We start from the raw sequence: 22465 nt of genomic DNA, 5'->3' as shown, positions 1-22465 counted from the left end.
ACAAAAACTCTTCAGACAAATGATGAAAAGCTATAATTTTAAGCACTTTGTTGTAGCTTGATAAACTTTCATGCATGTTGATTTGACTAGTAGCACATCGTGAGCTTTAATTTGTAGTACACTGTAAACTTTACTTTGTAAAGTCTTTCACACAGGGTATCTCAGTTTATGGAATCCTAATTTAAGGAGTGGCCAAGGAATAAAGAGGAATAGGTCAGGAAGGGAGATATATTAAAGATAAAACTTGAAAGGCAAAGGGAGAAAAGGAAGTCAATGGAATCAGTGAGTTAAGGACATGGTCTTGGCTGCTGGGAGCTGCTGAAGCTGATGGATGGGCTGTAAAGTGACAAGGGAAATACTAAAGCTTGAAGAGGAAGAGGAAGCTGATGCCAACTAGCACAACTTGGAGAAAATCCAGTGAAATCACGTAAAAATAAGGACAGTCATAATTCGAATGATGAAATACACGAGGTAGCCAGCAAATCAGATTGCTGTGTCTCTTATTTTGAATACAGAGGGGATGAATACTTTGAACAGGCTGGTGTTCCTGGAGAGAAACAATTAACAGTGAAGACTGAAAGAATGTTTCATTAGAAATGGAAGAGTGACTTTTACAGGCAGTGCTGTGTAAGAAATGATTAGCAGATCTGCATTCAGATGTTCAGGATAGGAAAGTATGTAATTCCAGTAACAAAGCAAGTAGATAAGCTTCATCTCTGCAGCACTCCATGTATGATGGCTGCTTCCAAACACTAGAGAACTGCTGCTGGAGACAGCACAGCTCAAGTTGAGGAAACTATTGAAATCCAAATGGACAAAAATACATGATGTATCTGTATCTATACCTATCTGTGTGTGCTATTATGGGTGTACTCCAACAGTCCTTGAGTTAGCATGCTATATCAATTGCACTTATTCTTTCAAACACTTCTTGCTAATGAAGGTAAGGAGCTGCATTTAAACTAAGGCTGTGTCTCAGATGTGGTGGCTCCCTTGGATTTACCTTATCCATGACACCAAGGCTCTGCTCCATCCCTGCTAAGTGCTGAGTGATGTGGGTGTCATAGTTGTGCACGGTTAGGAACTGAAGAAATAAAACCAGAAAGAAATTATCTTTTGCCTATTCATTCTCAACAATTCTACCCTTCCATAAAGAAAGTCATACTATGTGAAACTCAAAAAACTAGAATTCTGCAGTGGTACAGGTTTACTAGTGATCATAAATGGACCTCGTAAGGATATACTTGGATGCTGTGCGAGTACTAAACTGTGAAGCTGTTAAAAAAAATGCTATTTATTACATATTTATCATGGAAAAAGGCCCAAACAAGTATGCTGAGGTTGTCACAAACCCCAAGCTATGCTTTTGCTTATAATGTAATCTAAACTAACATAGCTGGAGGCCTAAGACAGACTGTCTTTAGGCTAGAGAGGAAAATTATTATTTTCTGTCTAGTGGTGTCCCAATCATTCTTACTTCTTTCATTGTTCTATCTGCATAGTAATTGACAGATCAGAGAATTTATTGATTTTTCCCTGAGCACACTGCTACTAAAATACCTCTTTATCAAATGACAAATGGCAAACCCCATAATGTTTTATGGATCTATAACAGGCAGTGAACAGGTTTCTGTCGATGTAGATTCATCCTTCCAGAGAACTTGTCCCACCAAAGTGACAGGCAGAATTCTGTGGACTGTTCTAGTTAGAGGAGGAGAAACAGGAAAGACTCAGAAGGAGCTCCCTGCCTACAGGATTAAACTTTTCACTCACTGCTTCATTAACAGCCCTCATTCCAAATGGTCTCAGGTCCTTTCCCACACACATTTACCTAAGCCATCTTTCTTTCCATTCCTGTTGTTGGGGTATCTGTTTCCTTGTCTTTCCCACTAACCTCATATTTCTAATCAAAAGGTGACATCAGTCAGTTCCCTCAGGGCATTCAGATTCTGATTAACTGGTAAATGCCTTTACTATGGGTAGTTTAACTCTCTGGAGGGTAAGATTCTACTCATCAGTTTAATGAACTGAGCTAACAGCAACACGAGTGATAAATTTGCCACAAGAACTTTTTACTGTGGTGTCACATCACCTCCTTGGAAAGCTGTTCTGGTGATTGGTGTTAGTTATGAAGGTCCTGTAGCTGTGATTCAGAACAAGAATTTTGTGGACCAGCAATACAAATAAACATTAGGCAAAACATATGTTTTGAATTTTCTTCTGATCTTTTGATGGAATTGCAATATCCTTACCTGCTGTCCAACACTTTTCTTTACTGTGCTTTATAGCTGTCCCCACTGCTGTATCTCCACCCTACCCATACTTCAACATGCTTTACTCCAAACCTTTATGCCACCCACCTCATCACCGTAAGATTTCCCTACAGTCTTCTGCATTCCATACTGCAATACCCTCAGGCTTTCCCTACAACCTTTCTTCTTCCTCTTTTCTTCCCTCCTTTCTTTTCAGTAGTATCCTTGGCTGTGTCCCACAGCCTTTACCTCTTTCCTGGCCTGCCAGCTTGTTCAAAGCTCTGTAGGTGCTGCCATTCTGGCCGGCTGCCCCTGCTGCCTGCCGGGCATGGCAAACAATTCCCCGTTGTGCTGCTGGGCCAGCGAATGGCAGTGAGGGGTGGGACGCGGTCAGGCTGCCGCAGGAACGCTCAGTCTCCGCGCAGAGCAGAGTTAGGGGATTTCTGTGCGATGCCCGATGGGGGCACCTCAGACCTTCCACTTAAAAATGACTCTGCTCGATTTAAGAGATCTCGTGGCTGCAAAATTCTGACTCCTTATTCAACGCCCGTTTTGAAACACTAACAGTTAGGGCTAATTTTGCCTTAATTTACACTGTAACATCCCAAAGAATTTCATCACTGCTCATTCTCAATGAAAGCTGAACTGTTGACCTATTAGGAATCATGTTTCTCTAGTAAGAGGAGATTTATGAGGTACAAATATAAACTACCTTTCTTACATAGGTATAGGCAGCATAATTTTCTGCAGTTAAATATAAATCAGAAAAAGCAACTCACTAGCTGGCAATCTTTTGAAATAGGTAGTATTACAATATCCCGAGCCTTCTCTTTCAGATCTTGTATCTGCATTTTCATTTTCTTGTGTTCCCATTCCAGCTGTATTATTCCTTTAGAGAAGTCTTTAAATTCTACCATGGCAGTAATTTTTTTTTCGCCTTGAGCCTAAAAAAAAGATCAATCTTAATTAACACACTTTACAGATTATGGAATAGTTGTTTGAAACAAGATGGGCAAGTTCCCAAAATCATAATTTTAGTCAATTAAACATGCTATACTGCAGCCTCTTTCCAGACTTTGCTCCAGATGGTTATCTTTTAAGGAAGTTCATTCTCTTTTATGCTCTGTGTCACAGCCTTAGATCATAGAAATAGATGAAGAAAATGACAACTAACTTTTCCCTCACTCTGTCTATCTTATATAAGAATGGAAAGGCATTTTAGTTCTACAAAATACAAGCTTGCTCTGTTTAAGGTATTTTGTAGAGGTTACTGAAGGCTTTGTGCAGTAGCAGTAAAAGACAATTTTTGTACAGCTAGAATGTCTAAAAAAAGGACATTTCATGAGGGTATGAAAGACTGTTTTAAGTATCATCACCAATTTCACCTTACATAAAAAACTGTATTAATTTTTAATGTGAACCACTATTCAAATGCTTCTTAACATGACTCTAAGTTTGCCTGGAGGGAATTTTTGGACTGGTGCCTATGATATTAGCATTTTCTAGTTGCAATTTATGTGTAAGTGATGGTGTATCTGAAGACTGTGGCCATTTCATTGATCTGAATTGTATCGATCAAACATCAAGAAAGCAGTCTGCACTGCAATCTTTACATCATGAGAAGAGACATTAGAGAATTCTTAATAGCTTCTGGATTACAACTGAGCCTGCTGGTGTGTTGTAATGAATTGAAAGTAGTTGTCAAACTGGAGAAAAAGCTGAGCCCCTGAAGGACAATGCATTTGTTTAGAAAGCTTAAATTTCCTCTAGATAATGTAAATTACCGCAAGAGCACAATTCAGTTCTTCAACAACACTCCTGTCAATGAGAACAGCATCACTGTATTCTGGGATCTGAGTACTTTCCAATTCCACCTGTCCTTGTTTTAGCAAAAACTGGACAGTCACATTCTGCTGAAGCTTCATCTTCTCCTCCTTCAGCCTAAGATGACAGAAAATAAAAACAGTGTTCAGTCATTTCAACAGGATTATATAAATCCTCCCATGATTCTCAATGTTTATATTTGTTACTGGTAGGTGGTATGTTCAGGTAGGGCTTACTCATTAACTTCTGTTTGATGCTAAGGTGACTACAAAATATGAAACTTATGGTATATGTACACATAAGTTTTCAAGTACGGGGTTCAGTTTAACATACTCCAGCAGATGTTCTGAGGGAAAATGTTATTACTGAAAAGAAATCTTAGTATCAATTGAAAAGAAAACAGAAGAGACTTCCAGCCGGGGCCCATTTTCCTGTATATTTTACTTTAGAATTTATTCTTGAATGATAACGAATGTGAAAATTACGTTATGTAGATAAAAAACAGGAAATACTGCAGGTCCAAGCAGCAATGAAACCTGGATAAAAGAGTGCTGGAGAACAGAGGTGTATAATTTTGTTTGTAACTTTTGGTTCTGTGCTAGCGGAGTATTAAAGGTCAGCTAAATATAGGAAAAGACACAAAATTACCAAGTAAGTTCTTGGAAAGTGTTCTCCAATTCTGACTTCATCTTATCATTTTCATCCATTCTTCTCTGGAGACAGGCCTGCATGTCTGCCAGTGGTAGAGCCTTCCATTTCACCTAGGGAAGCAACATTGTCACATTGCCAACTTTTTCAACTTTATATGTCAGGCCAAGCCTCTTTGAGGACAGACAAGACAAGTTCTTAAGATTTCTGTATACCTAAATATGCAGCTCAGTATTTTGGGAATCTCAGTACACCATATGAGACATAAATGTTACAATCCTTATACTCTGCTCAGGAACATATATGAACATATATTTGTTCATATATGCATAGTTTATTCATGTGAAGGAAAATCCTATTTGCTTCTCTTTTGGTCAAATTTCATGTATATCTGTCTCTGGGTAATTCAGATTATATATATATGTGTATATGTATAATGTTATGCTTTTACAATGAACAAATATATCTCCAAAACACCTTTTAATAATTGCTCTTTATATTTTAGAAAAATACTGGAGTGCATTGGTGCAAGTATAGAATGCTTATGGGAGAGGATGACTTCAACAGATAATGGGAATCAAATACCTGATAGGGTTTTTTTGGTATGGATAGAGAAAAGGAAAATGATATTTTTTATTTTTAATGAAATTATATCAAGGTCACAATCATTCTGATCAAATCTATCCATTTTAATATGCTAATTTTTCCTCTGAAGATCTACAGCTAGAACTAGAGAACAGGTTTCCCTATTACTCTGAATTGAATGTAGCCAGAACAAACTTTCAAATCCCAATGGAGTATATGTATCCTGCATTGTTATTTCATCACTAGCCTGACCCTATGTGAGAACTCCACTAAAGTTTAAGACTCAAAAATATCAAGAAGTAAATCAGCAAAATAAAGGATCTTACATACCAGCTCCTCACTCTCCATTTTATTTCGTCTGGCTAGACAAAAATGTTCCCACACAGACTGGTCTAAGCCACTGGGCATGTGCTCAGGACTATCCAGTTCATCCAGGGCTTTCATCAAATGGGAAAGTGCATCTTGGTAATCCTCAGCTGATCTCTTTACATAGGGGTTAGCTGTGTCAAGGAGGGTTTCTGTCCTTGGGGTCCTAATGCACACACACAGCACAGAGAGGATGTACTTTGTATTTTCTCAGCATAGAAGAAGGCCACAAAAAGCTAAGAATGTTTCATACTCTCAATGGCTTGCAAAAAGCAAATAGATAAGACTGTACAAAATAAGAATATTGTCTTGGAACCTAATGATTGTTTAGATTGCATTTAAAATACCTTTCGTGGGGTGAATAAGGAAATGTATATTTGAAACAGCAATTGTTAGTGTGATGGGAAATTGCCTATTGTTAACTATCCAACAAAAAGCAGGCAATATAATTTAGACTATTAGAATAAATAGTAGTCTAACTTGACTCATGAGAAATATTACTATTTAGACAATGGGATCAGAGGGGATCTTACTCTGGTCGATGTCTGTAGAGATGTAAAAGTTCCTCAAAGAGACCATGAGGTAGATGAGCAAACTGCTTTATAAAACCATGTTCCAGGTTCTGGGGGTGGGGAAGAAAGCTTTCTTGTTACCACAATACTATTTTTTTTTTAAAAAATCAACCTGTCCATATCTTAAAAATACAGGATACAGTGCTTTTCAAAGTGCTCCCAAACATAGGAATCTGCACTATTTCATAAATTCTTCTATGGACACACTGCCCTTTACTGCCTAATTTCATTGATCAGTGAGTTGGCCAGAACTCTTGCTTACAGCCAAGACACAGAGAAATACATTCTTCTCATTATGAAGATACAACATTAACTTTTAACTTCTGAAACTCCATGTGTTTCCAAGAGTCTCACCTTCTCTTCATGTAATGCATCTCGATAGGGGCCTCTGTAAGCCTCAACACCATGTTTTGCAGTCAGGATTTTTCTTGCACCCTTGACCTACAGTAAAACCAAACGATTTCAGGAATGAAACAGCCAGCAAAAGCAGTGAACAGCTATTCACACACAGTGATGAAGCTGACAACTTCTTATTTCTCTAAACCTTATTTCAATGTTTAGAGATAACTTTGTGAGCTATTTTAAGTAACCATATAGTGCCTTCTTCAGGGGTTACTTGTAGATACTGCTAGAAGATATAGAGCTGTGAAATTAAACAAACCTGCTGCTTAAGAATGTAACAAATTTCTATAAGAAATGCTTACAAGCCTTTTGAAACATTGAATGTAATAAGATACGTTGATACCTTTTTTTCTATAGAGATTTCTTTTCACTTTCTTGTCATCTCAGGTAAGACCAGTCAAAAAATCTCGAATGTTGTTCAGTAGAGAGTTCTTAACTTTAGAATGCGATTTCCCCATTGCCATGGCAGAGTTCTGCTATGTGTCAGGATAGTAAAATCATGATTTATGGAGGCTGTTAAATGCTAATACTCTGCAGGGGAGACAGTTTTGTTGTATTTGACATTTCCAGGGACCAAAGGTTGTACCAATGGGACCATTTAGAAAATGAAGAAAAAAAAATTGAAAATTATAAGCTGGTATATATTCAGATGGCTTTAAAATTAGTCCAGCCAATTTGGAATCCCTCCCTGCAGCTCACGATGGGCTGCTGGCACCTCCAAATGCACAGTGCTCTGCACAGGCTGAGCAGGAGATCTGACATGTGGAGGCAGCAGTGTATTATCCGTGGACTCATGAACAGCTCTATGAAGACAAAGTGGGAAAATGGGATAACATTGTCCCAAAAGCCAGAACAAACCTGCAGACTACCACAGTAAGAGACTTGAACTGAAAATCCAGAACCTATTCCTGTACTTTCAGCTTGATACTAAAGAATATTATATGTAGCAAACAAACAGTAGCATGCCCTTCTGAATGTATGAAGTTTTACCAAAGAACTCCAGATGAACTGAGCTGAGTACCGATTAAGAAAACCAGAGGTATTTATAATGTATATAATATATAGTAATTTGTCACCTGTACAAAGTGAAGAAAACCCAAGAATGACCCTGTAAATTGTCAGAAAGTCCTTTATGGCAAGGTTTTGGTTTGGAAAGAGCAGACTTCACATGAAACTCTACTGTAAACATTACATTATTCCTAACAACAAGTGTTCCAAACAAGTGTTCCAAAATATAACTTACTTTATCTTTCTTCTTTTTCACGAGGAATTTGTGAAGTCCAGCTTCTCTGGTGTCCAACTCTTCATCCAACAGTAAAGTGTAAATGAGATTGACTATTTTAAGTTCTTCCTGTGAAGTTATTGTAATTAAAAAAAGTCAACATTTCTACTGCACAGAGGCAGAGATGAAAAATTAATGCTTTTTGCAATACCTGGTAGATGGCCATCTCTGATTTCAGTTTCTTTTCAGAGAGTTTGCAGACAATCGCATCAAAATTTTGTGTTGTTTCCTTGATTGAAGCTTCGAGTTTCTTCCATTCATTTCTCAGAAACTGCGGAAGGGAAGGACCAGAGCAGCAATATTACCTCTGGAAGAATGAATAATTTCTGATGCCTCTCTTAATATATATCTCTCTCTATATATAAGATGATGGAGAATGCACAATATGGAACTGTATAATTCAGCCAAAAGGCCACAGAAATTACTTGTGTGGAAAAAGTTCTGCCAGGCAACAAAGTTGTTCCAATACCAATTTGAAGAATAAATATAATTGTATTATTTGTGTATGGCATCAGCAACTCTGGGAATGAACCTGAAAAAAACATTTTAGAAATACTGGTAGATTTGTGAAGGAAAGTTACCTTCTTAGGATATCACAACTTTTACAAGTTTTTGCCCACAGTAATTGTTGTAAGTGGAGACTTCTAATTCTAAGGTAGGGTTTATTTACTATGTCACATGATCTTTGATGATAATTTATTCTTAGTTTATCCTATTTATTTGTATTTTATTCATTTTTAGAAGTTGCTTCTGAGAAAGATTGGAAGCTTTGGTCATGAGCACTGTGAACAAACCCAACTTTTCCTCATTTTTTCCTCATTTTAATCTACCTGTCTATACTCTTCTTTTTCTTCATTCAGGTGCTTGACTTTTTTCTCATATTCTTCAAATATTTTCTTTTCTTCTTCAGTCCAAAGATCCTCAGATCTTGATAGAAAAGAAGGTGGAGGAATATCCTGGAAGTATTGAAGCAAAATATGCTTAAAAAGCAATATTAAGTCTACATCAGCACACTAACAAACTACCACATGCACTAAATTTAACAAAAGGTATTTCTTAGTAAGCCAAAGTAACACATATATTCTGTTACTCTGGTCTGTTACTTGCACCAGAAATTTTAGTGTATATATACCGTGCTGGACTCACTTGTAAAATACAAGAATTTGGTACTCAAATACTACTGTCAGTACAAGATACACCACATTTTCTGTTTCAGAACCTCAAACCTAACTCCATGCTAATGTAAACTTCTGTGCAGAGTCCCAATTTTCCAAACCAGATTGATTTCAGAGGAGTGCTTGGGTCTGCCCTACCCTTTTTCTGTGGCACTCCTTCACACCCCTTCCTTCCTGTACTGCTGTATATTTGGTGAGTTAGATGAAACACAGGTTTTTTCTGTAAGATCACAGCCATGGATGATTGACCCTTCCCCCAGCAATATAGCTGTTGTAATGGTAATGTATTAGATAGATGTACATTAAATAGATGATGTTCCTACAGTATTCCACTGTGATAGGAACAGATGTTGATAGGTAATTCTACACAGGCAGTAGAATCTTTTTTTGTGTTTGCTCTCTTATGGAGTCCATCTGGTCATAATGCAATTCTACAGTTCTCCAGCTTTCTTCTGTCACTGAGGTTGGAGATATTTACTGGTTGAATTTCATGCAGCCAGAAGAGTCCACAGGTTTTCTAAAGGGCACGGCAGAAACACATCTCACCATTTTCAAAATGTCTTCCCTCCTGATTTCCAGCACTCCACCCATCATGTCATCAAGAGCACGTGGTCTTTCATCATCCTGGGAAGAACCACAAAAAATACTTGAATGTAAAAAAGGAAGTATAGCAATTGCAAGCTTTGGGAGTGGTAACAGTGTTCACCTCTAGATTATTCAGTGTGTCACTAGCAGATTGATGCTTTTTGGGGATGTGTGTGGAACATGCCAAAAGTTTCAGTTTTTTCTGGTAAAAAGATACTCATATGCCAAGTAACTTACTAAAACTGCCATTTTGGCAGTTTTTGAAATAACACAGGCATAGGTTATTTCTGGCCAACTAACAAGCTGTGATGAAGGAAGTTGTGATTGTGCATCTGTTTTGGGGGCAGAACCATCTTAGGTTTTTTACAGATGCATTTTAAAGCCAGAGGAAAGCACTACAGCCTTCTAGTCTGAACCATGGAGAGCAGAGGCTGCTGAATCAACAAACACATATCAAGCACAAAGCTCTTGATTGAGGAGTAGCATGAATTTGAACATGTATCTAGTTCCCAGCCACCTGATATGGTATTTTAAATTGTCCCTAAGCACATGTTTAAAAACTGTGAGTCTAACACTCTATCGTTTCTCCCCCTAGCTGACCTATGTAGTTCTGATTGTAAACAACAATATGAAGGGAAAGGCACATATCATCATTACCTACCAGTTTAAATTTATACTCCCATACTATATGACTGGAATGTTTCAGTGCTGTATTAATTAAATAATTATTTAATTTTAATAATTATTATTTAAGCCTGAACAGAGACAATGGCTGTAAAAGGGACACTTTAATTACCGTAGCAGCAAGGCGTCTTTCCATTTCCAGCCTAGCCAGCATTTCTGCTTGCTCTATCTCCTCTCGAGTCATGTATTTCTCAGCTTTAATCTGAAGGCAGAAAATTAAATTGGTATCAGGGTTCTTTCCTCCAAATGTGATCACAGGAACTAAGAACTTTTGGAAAAATAGTGGTCCTGATTTTGGCTGGGATGGAGTTAATTTTCTTCCAAGTAGCTGGTGTACAGTGCATCCCACAGCCTGGGGATTGGTATGTTGGTGGTGAGCAATTGTTTTTCATTTGTATCAGTTATTTTTCTTGGGTTTTATTTCTTTCTCTTTCTATTATTTCCCTCTTAATTACATTTATGATTATGTTTTAATTGCATTAATTACATTATTATAATAATTGCTGTCCTTATTGTTATATTTTGTTTCAGTTATGAAACTATTCTAATCTCAAGCCACAAGTTTTTTCACTTTTACCCTTCCAATTGTTTCTCTCACCCTGGTGAGATGGGGCAGTGAGTGAGCAGCTGTGTGGTGCAGAGTTGCTGACTGGGGTTAAACCATTACAATGTTGTATTACAAATTCTCAATGCTTGCTGTATCTCTGCTCTGTGACAATATTCCTGAAGATGAAAATTCTCCTTTTGAACATTTAAATATCCTGAAATATAAATGGCCATCAGTTTTGTTGATATTAGTTGTATTTTGTGTATGACTTTTCTTACATGGACTGCTGAGGGAGCAAAGAAAAATGGGAAAAGATTGACCACATGAGCAGATAAGATCAGTGGAATATATTGCATAAGAAATATGGTGTTTCTTTGTAAATAATTAATTGAATTTATAAGTGCATTACTAAGTATATTCTAACACTTAGATTTTTAGTTTAAAACTACTTTGTTTGCAAATGGCACTCAGAGAAAACAAAGAAACCCTAAACTATGGAAGCAATTCCTGAAAGTCTGGTTTGAATGTGAGGAACAAAGAACTTCTATGTAAATTATGGGCATTTTGAAAACTTCTAACAGCAATAAATTAAGTTTGTATACATTTTTTTGCTTCAGATTGACTTATTAATGCTTTTCTCCCTAAAAAGGAAAGGGAAGAAAATGAGCCAAAAAGATGATTTTAACTATACAGACACATCTGCTTGAGGGTTTTTCAGTACTGACACAATGTCTGGAAATGAGAAGAGCTAGAGAGCTGGTGAATGGGTGAAATACAAATGTCCATTTTTCAGATACCTCTGAATCCTGAACGGTGAGCGCTCGCTCCGGCATCTCATCATCTGTAAGGACTGGCTCCCACACTTCAAGTGGAAGTTCAAGCTGTTCTAAGATTTCTTGGATCTTCAGGTTTCTTTCTTTCACTCGTGCTATCTCTTGCTCCTTTTGTTGTACAACTATGTCAAATTCCTCATTAAAAGCAGTTTTCACTTTGTAAATGATGTCCTGGAAAAGGAAACAGCAGTACTGTTCAGGTCACATCCATTCATGTTTATATACCACTCCTCAAGCCATCAGAATCATGAATGTGTATTTGTGTGTCTGACCAGGAGATAAACTGGTAAACCCTTTTGGTGGAAATCACAACTGTAGAGTTCAAGCTTTGTTAAATGGACCTAGGCAGATGATCTCTTTTTTCTTTTTTTTTTTCCTCTAATTTTTTTTATTTATTTTCTCCTACACATTTGGCATTTAAGAAAGAGTGTGAAAGAAACATGCTGCTGCCAAAGCTAGACAAAAAACTAGGCTGTCCTCTATTTGCTTTTTTTTGGCCCTCTTCAGCTGAGAGAAGGAGGAGCTTCAAAGAAAAAAAAACACAGTGACCTGTAAATCTAGAGATTGTAAATCACAGGAGCAGGGAGGCAGAGCAAAGATATACTCTCCTGATGCAACCTGCAGCTTCAATATGCTTCCATGTGATTCTCTGTCATATGTAAGTCAAATGTGACCATTAAACAAACATACATTGGAAACTGACTTTTTAAGAACACCTCAGACCTTATAATCATCTAAAAAAGCATGTATTCTTAGTGCATAAATTATTCTTTTAGCATAAAGAATTGATCTCAACAAAGAAAAGTAGAACTTTAAAGAGGATAAAGCATATGTCTCTCTTACTGTGAGATTTTTTTTTGTTTTACTAAAATGCACCATGAAAAGGATACAGATACCCTGAAACTGGATAACCAATTTCATGAAGTCTTGTTCTTCCAACCCAAGCTGGCAAATCCACAACACTATGTGCATTTATCAGCTTTTGTCTCAGTTACTCAGGGACTGGTGTGACTCTCCATTGTTTAGTGTCAGTATGTCCAAAATCTAACAGTGGCTGTGACTGCTGTAAAAACCAACAGATATGAGAGTGTCACTGCAGTAAGAGATTTCAGAAGGTATTACCTTCAGTAATATTGTCTGATTGAGTTTCTGCTCCCTGGTGTGCAAGTCACATTGGTGGTACAGGATAGATGTGTCCCCACCATACTGAGAGCTCAGGCTTCCATTTAGGCAGTGAGATGCACCACCATCAGCCACTTCTGCTGAACTCTCTCCTTCCTCCTCAGATAAAGCTGTCTCAGAGTCAACTTCAAGATTTTGCTTCTGAGCCTGTGTGTCAAACATGGCAGCTGTGTTAAGTTTGTACATCATCCACTGGAAGACGATGAAAAAAACTCTAGAGGTTATATTCTTCAGTTAAGCTCAGTGATCAAAATAATACAAATTGAAATGATCGTATCTGGAATATTGGGTCCATTTGCAGGTTCCCCAGTATAACACTGGGAATACTGAAGCAAGTCCAATGATAGGCCACTAGTATCAGTAAAGATTTTGAACATTTTATATGTGAGGACAGATGGAAAGAATTGGAATTGTTTACCCTCAGGAAGGAGAAAGTTTGGGGGGTTCTTTTTCCTGTGAGGGTTGTCAAACATGAGAAAAGGTAGCCCAGAGAGCTTATGGATTCTTAGACCATGGAGATAATCCAAGCCTTACTGGACAGCCCTGAGTAAATGCTGTGGGAATGGTGGACTAGATAATTTCCAAAGCTCTGCTAACCTCAGCTATTCTGTGCTTATTTAAGGCTTATACTGTTTTTTTAATAACATTTCACCTTTATTTATGCTTTAAAATTTTTTAGCCAACTTCTGCAGCAAGAGAATGGGCCTTAGGAATGTAACTAGATAAGGAAGTGATAAGATGCCAGCTCAGCAGATCATGATCTGTACCTTAAGATCAGCTGTCTCAGTCTTCTTCAACTGGAGAACTTTCTTCAAAGTTTCCAGCTCTTCTTTACTGCGTTCCTTCAGTGGATAATTACTCACTTGACAATCGATATGGAAGCACTGCTCAAAATTTAAAATAAAAAAACCCAAAGTAAGACATTCTTCAGAATACTTCTATCAGTTCATTTGTTCAATACCTGAATGCTAAACAGTTAAAAACTGCTTAAAATCAGGAATAAAATTGAGGATCAGTTAGTACAGACAATGTATTAAACACAGTTTTAAAAAATAATCTATGGTGTGGTCTCTTTATCCATCTTTATCCACAGAATTAAACCAGAACTAGTTTGTTTGTTTTTTTTTTTTGTAAAATGACTTGGTCTTTCACTACTCTTGGGATAATCCAGTATCATCAGTTTGACTCATCTCCTTCTGTTTAAAACAGGCAAAATCAAGGTTAAATTTTGCCTTTATGCTCTCTGTAGCAGACAAAGAAAAATAGTATTTTCTTCTCCTTTTAACAATACTGTGTAAATATATTGTCTGAGATCAAGGAATAAAGAGTTCCCTATTTGCTTATCAGCACTATTTTCCACCTTAGAAGGTGGAAAATCCGCCAGGCCCAGACAAAATTAACAAAACAAAGGATTTCCCCGAGCCTTGGGAAGAAGTAAAGTTTTTTCCCACACCATAAGCAAACCACAAATGTGTTATTTTGTCTCTGATCCTTAAGGAATACATAAATTACTGCAGAAAATGTCTTAGAAAGCAGAGGTTACCTTAACTGCACGTTCTTTTACACACAGGGCATCCCAGTAATCATATTTGATTAAATCCTGCAAATAGCAGTAGGATAAAGTCTGCAACTCAATCTCCTTCCTCACCTTTGAAGAAAAAACATGAGAAAATAACAAGATGTGGTGCAAATAAGATTTGGACAATTTGAGTTACTGAGACTAGCACATGAAATGAATTACCAGTATTTCATCATCTTAGACTATCACCACTATCTTCTCCAAAAACTATCTGCATAGTAATGGAAGCATCATTTTCTATGAGAAGAAAAGCATTCTAGAACTTAAGCAACATGCTCAAGGCCACAGTGTGAGATTTATAGTTTCTGGCATAAATCATACTCCAATTTGTCTTGTCTGCATCAGCAGTTTCACCTGTTCAAAAAGTGACTTTAAATACTTCTCTGATTTTTCTGCTTCTCAGCAGTGAACAGCAACTTTGAGATAATCCTCTGTTATTTACTCATTTTTCTCCTTTCCACTGATAGTTTTAAAATGTTCCCCCATTCTGCCATACCCTGGCCACATCTTCTTCAACCTCTGCTTGCACTTGTTTCAGTTCTTCTAAGTCCAGGCTGAACTCCCAGTGCTCGAGTTTCTCAATGTCTGGCACCTGCTCATTTTCATCCATCATTTTCTGAATCTGTTTTTGTTTATTTTTTTAAATATAAGGAAAAAAAAGTCATTTGAATGTGAACAGAGGAAATCCTACTTTTAAAACTATAGAACTTGATATCAGAGAAAATTATTTTAATTACTTGCACTTTTAACTGCCTTATGGGAAGAAGCAGAAGAAAAAGGAGAGGACAGTAATTTCTGTAATGGAAGGTTGTTAGGCAGGCAGAAATTAGCCTGCTGAGGGGACAGAGAGCTCAAGGTATAAGGGTGGTACAAAATACTCATTTGGAGCAAAGGAAACTGAGAAGCAGACAGTAGCTCCTGGCAGTTTCAGCATTGGTCCCTGAAGAAACACATCTCTTTAATACCTGTCTTCTCAGAGCTTATGACAAAAATGTAACTGAGCTCTAGAGCTCACAGCCATAAAGGAAGTGCTCTTGTAAACAAAACTGGGAAGCTGAGCTATTACCCTTGGAAGAAACTCACAGTTTCCTGCAGCTTTTCAATTCCCATTTGCACCTCTTCCTTCTGGCTAGCAAACCTCTGCGTCTCTTCTCTCATAACCTGACATACAACAAATGCATTGTTGAAAGGCAAAAAAAAAGGCAAGAGAAAAAAAAATCTGAAGTAATCTAAAGGAACATTATCTGTACAGAAAATAAAATGCCAGTGGGGTTAATAACTGAAACAGACACAACCCTAATTCAATAGGATGATTCTTAGAATTGCACAAGAGAAAACAGATTTTACAGCCAGGTCACATTGTAAACTGGTTGTATGGCAATAGTGCTTGAAAAAAAGAAAATACTAAAGGAAATCGTAATTACAATTGCAATGCCTATAGACACACTGAACTGCATAAAGCCTACTGCCAGAATTTTCTAATCCTCAGATTTCTCATTGTTGAAAATATTGTTTCCATTTTTCATTGAGTAACCTGCTTGGTTTCTGGTAATAATTTTCTTGACAACTATTTGACATTTAGTATAAAAAGTGTTTTAAGTTTCTAAAATAAGTGAATCTTTCAGGCTTTTTTCCCCCTTTTGTTGTTGTTGTTGTTGAATACTCCTTGTGTAGGGGTCATCCTCTGGTCTTCAGAGCTCCTATTGTGGTAGGCATCTTCCCTGACGTGTTTATAACCTTGGCCTAGAATTTCTAAAAGTCCTAGATCACAATGGTTAAAGAAAGGGCCAAATGTGAGCAAAGCTTTTGAAAGCTGATCTCTCTACAGCAAATACTTTGGTACCCCAAGTGACTAATGACCTTTGAAGACTCTGGCTTTGATTAATACTTGTTCTGTGAAAGTACCTTCTGTGTTTTCTGGCCTATCCATGTCATGTCATCGGTATTTGTGACGTTTCCATCTTCTTCTGTCACCTGTACATGAAAAGATTTCAGTGGTGCCTCCTGATGTTTATATTAAGGGTATAAACATCTGGCTCAGGTACTTAGAGAATGAGTGAAAGAAAGATGGAAATGAAAGAAGTGGATTCCCACTAGAAACACCACCACCCCTACCATATTAGAGGTGTTATATTTTTGTTGCCTAACCAGCCCCCAGATCTGATCCTGCAAAGCCTTTTGACTCAAATGATTGACTGGACTAATCTCTGTAATCACTATTTTGAATGATTTCAATGGAAAAACATACAACTAGTAACACACAATGTAGAGCAGTAACATCACACTGGGAAGGACACATAACTTCACATGAGGAGAAATCGACTTTCACAGAGTTTTCTGTGGCTGAGGAAGCCAAGTGAAACTGAAGATGTGAATGTCATCTTCCCATAAATATTCCATTTCTTAGATAGTACTGTCACTATTTAAGCATATTCAGCCTATCCTCAGGGGCATTCTTCTACTTTAACAAAAGGATGGATGTATTAAGGACAATTTTTATCACGTACAATTTTATAATGATCAAACTTTTCCCCCCCATAAAAATAAAGAAAATACTGTAAATTTCTTTACTGGAAGTGATTTTGATGTGGATTCTGGGTCAGACTTCCATTCTGCCATAGATTTTAAAACAGAATTTTCATCTGAAGTAGACTTATTCAGTATATCAAGTAGAGATTGCCAGTAAAGAGCAGCTTCCTCAACTTCAGTTTCCTTTATCTCCCTGGTAAATAGAAAGGGAACTGATGTGGTTTTTGTATATTATGGAAAAGGACAAAGTAATAAATATTCTTTACAACATAATTATGAAGTGTTTAAGAATGCCTATTCAATATTTTTTTATTGTTTGAGTCCTAGAATTAAGTTAACTCTCCCAAGAAGTAAAAATTCTGAAAGATGATTACCCATATTAGAAATACTGCCCTGACAGTCATCTTTAATCTATACATCAGGTTGAACATCTATTTTCCCACAGAAAAGCTGTACTTTTAAGTGTCTCTTACTCCTAATGTCTGCTGAGAGCTTTCTATAGCCACAGCAGAATTCCCATTAAAACTGGGATGTCTCCTTTTCGCTGAGTAGAAATAGTTTTGCAGGAGATTACATCCCTTACATCCCCAGAGAGCCCTTTCCAGAGCTGATTTGAGAAGGATAAGTATCAGGTAATACTTCTCAGAAGATATTCCTATGTGTTGTGCTGCAATCAGACCCTAAGTACAAGACTTTTCCTGAGCTGGAGAGGCCAGGTTGCCTCTAAAGATGAGAGGAATGATTTTAGTTCTATCCAATTCTTCTCCTTACTTTGAGACTAAGAAAAAGGAAGTCTAGAATCACAAGTAGATGCAAGAATTAATCTATCAGGATACAATAAATGACACAATCAATATTAGTCTGCCACTTTATACATACTTCCACTTCAGACACACCAGGGCACAATCATTTTCACCGTTAACTAGGATGAAATTGCCATCCAGGGAGAACACCACGGATCTGATTCCCCCTCCTTGATATGACTGACAATGCTTTTGAGCAAGTATATCCTAGAGGAGTCATAGAAGCAGTATCAGCAAATATGTTTTTATAATGCAATATGCAAAATTATTTTTATTATTTAAATTTTAAAAACTTTTTTTTTTTTTTTAGTTAAAAGTCAATCTAAAAAGGCAATACAAAGTACATAAAATACTAGGGGTTTTAAGCTTAACAGGTTTGACTACTCATGGGACAAGTTTGAAGCATATTGATTTTGCAGGAGGTAAGAACAGTAGCAAAATGATCTATGCTAAGATTTAATGAAGAAAGAAGTAAGTGGTTTGTATGATTGTATACACATTCATCATAAAAACAATTGTCTTGTATAATGCTATGTGAGTTCATTTTCAACATACATTTTTTTCAAACACCTTCTATTCAAGTGAGGGGAAGTTTGCGGTTAAAGAAAGTAATTTTCACACTTCTGTCACTTAAAACAAATAAAGCCTGTGCCCAGATGCCCACCTACCAGAGTAGAAGTATTGTAGATAAATAAAACACCATCCTTGGCTGCTGCTGCCAGCCACTGGCCATTGGGTGATAAACAGAGCAAACCTGATCCAAACTGTTTGCTAGGAATCTCCTCTTCAGGTGAAAATACTGATGGATATCCAAACTTACTCTGCCAAACAAACAAAAGGTTAGCAGCAGTTCAGATGATATCTATGCCATATGGAGAAAATTAATGAGAGGTTTGTGGGTTCCCAAATGTATTTCAGTTTAAACTGTTGTTGGATTACTGAGCTGAGGAAGTAGTGTCATTGCTGTGCTGCTGGTTTGCTTCTCATCTTTGCAAAAGGCTCCAGATTCAGTATGTTCCAGCCTGAATTTCCTGGCTCAGAAAGGATTGGACATGTCAAGGAGGAATGCTGACCTTTAGAATTCACCTTTTTACCTGTCTTGCCTCTTAAACTTTGTGACACCTATGAACTGCAGAGAGCTTCAGCTCCTCAGCAGGGAATGACAGTGGCTTCCTGAAGCCCCCACTGCTTCACTGTGAGGCCGGGCTGGGTTTGCATCTTAGTCCTGGGCTCACACTGGCTCAGTCCCAGGAGCTGCCTGTCCAGGTTACTCAGCAAACTGCACAAATCCACAGCTCCAGGCACAGAATCCACTTGTGAAGTGCCTGCAAGCTCCGTGGATTTTAAGAACCAATATAATAGAACAAGGACATTATTCTTGCCAGGTTTCTGAGCAAGTGGTAGGATACTGAAAGTTAATAAGTATGTATGGAATAGGTATTTTCAGTGGAGAGAGGATTTCTTTAAATAATATCCTGCTATATATTAACTTCATCTGCATCTGCAGCCTTTTGTTTTTGCTGGTATTTAACCATCACCCAAAATAATACAACTTCAGAGAATTACCTCTTCAGAGATGTGATATTTACAGATGAAAGGTGCACAGGTGCAGTAGCCATACACAGTGTTATCCTTCAGTCTGACTGCTGAGCTCAAAGTGTAATCCAGATCATATTGCTCCTTTTTCAGGTCACTAGCATTAAATATTCCTTGTTCATTCACATACTTATCATTATCTAAAAGATTGACAGAAGAAAGAGGAAGAGGCATGACTACCATTAATACAGGTGCTTTGTCTATAATGTAATTATAAAAATGATCCTCAGCAAGGAGTGAGCATGATGTGAGTTTTCAGGGAAGAGACTGGAAATTAAGATACTCAGGTTTAACACCAACTCAGTGAGTTGTGCTGATGCAGCACACTGCAGTGAAGCAAAGCAATAGCTCTGCTGGCTCTATGGAAGTACTAGAAACAGTTTAACCACAGTGATGTGACTATTTACATATTCTAAGTTTAATCTGCTTCTTGAGTATCACGTCAACAGTGCTAATTAGTTTGCATGCAGGCTCATGTCACCATTGCCTTCATCTAGAATTTGTTTTGGGAATCTCTGCCATGAGAAACACACAGCCTGGGTGGTATTGGTTAAAACACTGCAGTTCACATCTTCAAAAGGGCATTTTATTCTTTCTAGTTCCCTACTTTGAGCTTTAAAGGGACACCTGAAACTAAGACTGACAAGGCACCTTATACAAAACTGAAATGAAGACAATAAATGTAGATCTTCAGCAGCTTTGAAAATAAAGCCCCATTTTATAGAGCTAAAAATAGGCACAAAATAAGTCCAACATTAGTGAGTATTTAAAGAAAATACTAACTTTGTTGAAAACTACAAAACTACTTTTTGAAAAGTTTTTAAAATCTACAGCCTTTTAAAAATTAAATGTAAATAACTTGAAAATCTGACGCTAGGCTTATTGCCCTAGAAAATGTTATATATTTCAATTTTTACCTGTTATGATTGCTGAAGATAGATGAAAAATTTCCAGTCTTGCTTGTTGGACCTTTGCTCCATTAAGAAGAACCATCACTTCAACTAAGTCATTCTTTAAGTCAGAAAGTACAGAAAGATGGAGCACTTCATCTGCCAGTACTGAAGCAGGTAATGAACATCAATGGAAACTGTTACTGCAGCATAGTAACATTGGTTTTACTAAAATATTCAGTGACACAAAAGGAGATTCCTGTTGGGAACACAGCTCAGGAGTGCTGCATGCACTCAACTGCCCTTGAGGCACCGGGTGCTGGGAATCCCCAGGCACCAGCACATTATTTTTACATTAAATAGTCAAATCTGAATTTACCTTCAGCTTGAATTGTAACAATTTTGAGGCTGTGTGCTGATAAAGGCCAGATGAACCACAGAAAACCCCTCCTCTAACAAACCTTACATGCAATTATAATACAATCAGGGAAATTACAGAATTATTTAAGGAGATATAATTCTGTTTGTTAAAACAATTTAAAAGATAAAATTAAAAAGATAAAATATAATTTCCTTTATACTTAAAATTATGGTGAATATCTAGAACACAGATATGATCTTAAAGAACAATGCTTTTGGAAAAAGAAATTCACTAATTTCAAATTTTTTTGTGACTTAAAATTCATCATGTTTTATTCCTCACTATCAACCAGCAAAGCTGAAAATTTCAGCAGTTCCCATGCTAAAGATGTCTGTGGTAGAAATTTGAAACAGGAGATTACACACAAATATTATAACCTACAGTTTTTTAGTCTAAATTCTCACAAAGTTCTTTAGCTCTTTGCGACAACTATTACTTTAGTGCTGGAACTGCAATCAGTTTTTCATCTAATCAATTCTTCTCCCTGTGATTTATACATACTCTGAAAGGAAGACAATATTGGTACATTTGCTAACTAAAATTACAAAGGGAAACAAAACCCAAAAGGAACTCTGGGCCTTACAAAATAAGTGGGAAGAATATGTTCAGTCCTCCAAGAAAGTAAGTAGAATGAAGGTGAATGGCTTAGCCTGACTGACAAATACAGTTATAATGCAGAAAATAGAAAAAAGAAAATGTAATAAATGTTACATCTTGTTACCTATATATCCCAGAACTTGGAATAATTTTGAGGGACGAGCATCTAGAATAAAGATGTGTCCTTCTGTAGCTCTTGCAATGAGGAACTGGCCACTCTGATCATAACTAGGTGAAATGCAAATCCAAGTAGAAATCAATTGAACACAGTCAACAAAAAGACCCATAAATTGCTGACTTCACTGAGTGCATAAACATAAATTTCAGCATCTGGGTTTACAGGTTTAGGGCCAGATATAAAGCCCAGTGCTATAAGTGCAGTTCCTAACTGAGTGGGTGGTCAATCTAAAGCTGATCATACTCCACAGCAGTCTGTATTGTTAAGTCAGAATTTCTTTTACATTCACTATTTTAGAAATAAAACTATTACACAGATCTTGATATTATTTTGAAAACACACATTTAATTTAATTTTGAATAAGTTGCTCTCTATAACTATTTTTAAAGTTCTGTTTTAGGGAGCTATGAAAAGGGATACATCTAAGTCTCAAATGGCAGGCATATTTATATTAAAGTTTAACAGTTCAAAATATATTCTATCTTATGAAAAATAGAGTAAAATACTCTCAGATTTTTCAATAATTAGGAGGGGGGAGAAACTCAACCAACAAAAAGCCCTAACCAAAGAAAAAGAGCCTTTTAGATCACTAGAGCTAATTACAAGAGGACTGCTACTCTCCAGAACTTTAAGTAAATGTATAATTAGCAATGCTAACAAAAATCCACCATATAGAAAGAGATGACCAAAAGGCTTAAACTTAACTTCACAAAACCTTAAATTTATATTCAGTGAGAATATAAATTTAAAGTCAGATATTTAATTTAAAGTCTAAAGTCAGATACATGGAATTGTGTATAATTACAGTATATGGTGATTTTTCAGAAATGATCTTATGCACCAACACCTTCTGTGTTCAGCTAAACCTTTTAAAAATACAGATTTTTTTACATTTCTCTCATGTAAATCCTGCTACTACCTTTTGCAAGCAATTC

At 36.9% G+C, this 22465-nt stretch overlaps 1 protein-coding gene across 1 annotated transcript in view; it reads right to left on the bottom strand.

The window, feature by feature from the left end:
• CFAP43 (cilia and flagella associated protein 43) overlaps nucleotides 1-22465 on the bottom strand; it is a 44420-nt gene that overhangs the window by 1119 nt on the left and 20836 nt on the right. Inside the window, exons 14-38 of the mRNA XM_066324442.1 lie at nucleotides 21477-21580; nucleotides 20362-20502; nucleotides 19415-19584; nucleotides 18517-18669; nucleotides 17925-18055; nucleotides 17088-17238; nucleotides 16422-16490; nucleotides 15600-15677; nucleotides 15013-15138; nucleotides 14481-14585; nucleotides 13705-13821; nucleotides 12878-13084; nucleotides 11720-11926; nucleotides 10488-10577; nucleotides 9653-9730; nucleotides 8762-8887; nucleotides 8083-8202; nucleotides 7893-8000; nucleotides 6602-6688; nucleotides 6209-6297; nucleotides 5640-5841; nucleotides 4725-4837; nucleotides 4037-4193; nucleotides 3032-3196; nucleotides 1004-1084 (exon numbers count right to left, since the gene is read on the bottom strand). Coding sequence (XP_066180539.1) covers nucleotides 1004-1084; nucleotides 3032-3196; nucleotides 4037-4193; nucleotides 4725-4837; nucleotides 5640-5841; nucleotides 6209-6297; nucleotides 6602-6688; nucleotides 7893-8000; nucleotides 8083-8202; nucleotides 8762-8887; nucleotides 9653-9730; nucleotides 10488-10577; nucleotides 11720-11926; nucleotides 12878-13084; nucleotides 13705-13821; nucleotides 14481-14585; nucleotides 15013-15138; nucleotides 15600-15677; nucleotides 16422-16490; nucleotides 17088-17238; nucleotides 17925-18055; nucleotides 18517-18669; nucleotides 19415-19584; nucleotides 20362-20502; nucleotides 21477-21580 — 3175 coding nt within the window. The remainder of the gene's footprint in view (nucleotides 1-1003; nucleotides 1085-3031; nucleotides 3197-4036; nucleotides 4194-4724; nucleotides 4838-5639; nucleotides 5842-6208; nucleotides 6298-6601; nucleotides 6689-7892; nucleotides 8001-8082; nucleotides 8203-8761; nucleotides 8888-9652; nucleotides 9731-10487; nucleotides 10578-11719; nucleotides 11927-12877; nucleotides 13085-13704; nucleotides 13822-14480; nucleotides 14586-15012; nucleotides 15139-15599; nucleotides 15678-16421; nucleotides 16491-17087; nucleotides 17239-17924; nucleotides 18056-18516; nucleotides 18670-19414; nucleotides 19585-20361; nucleotides 20503-21476; nucleotides 21581-22465) is intronic.

The sequence above is a fragment of the Sylvia atricapilla genome, chromosome 8 (assembly GCF_009819655.1).
Source record: "Sylvia atricapilla isolate bSylAtr1 chromosome 8, bSylAtr1.pri, whole genome shotgun sequence".
NCBI classification, from domain to species: Eukaryota; Metazoa; Chordata; class Aves; order Passeriformes; family Sylviidae; genus Sylvia; species Sylvia atricapilla.
Note: the sequence above shows the minus strand (reverse complement) of the source record. Positions and strands in the feature narration are given on the sequence as shown.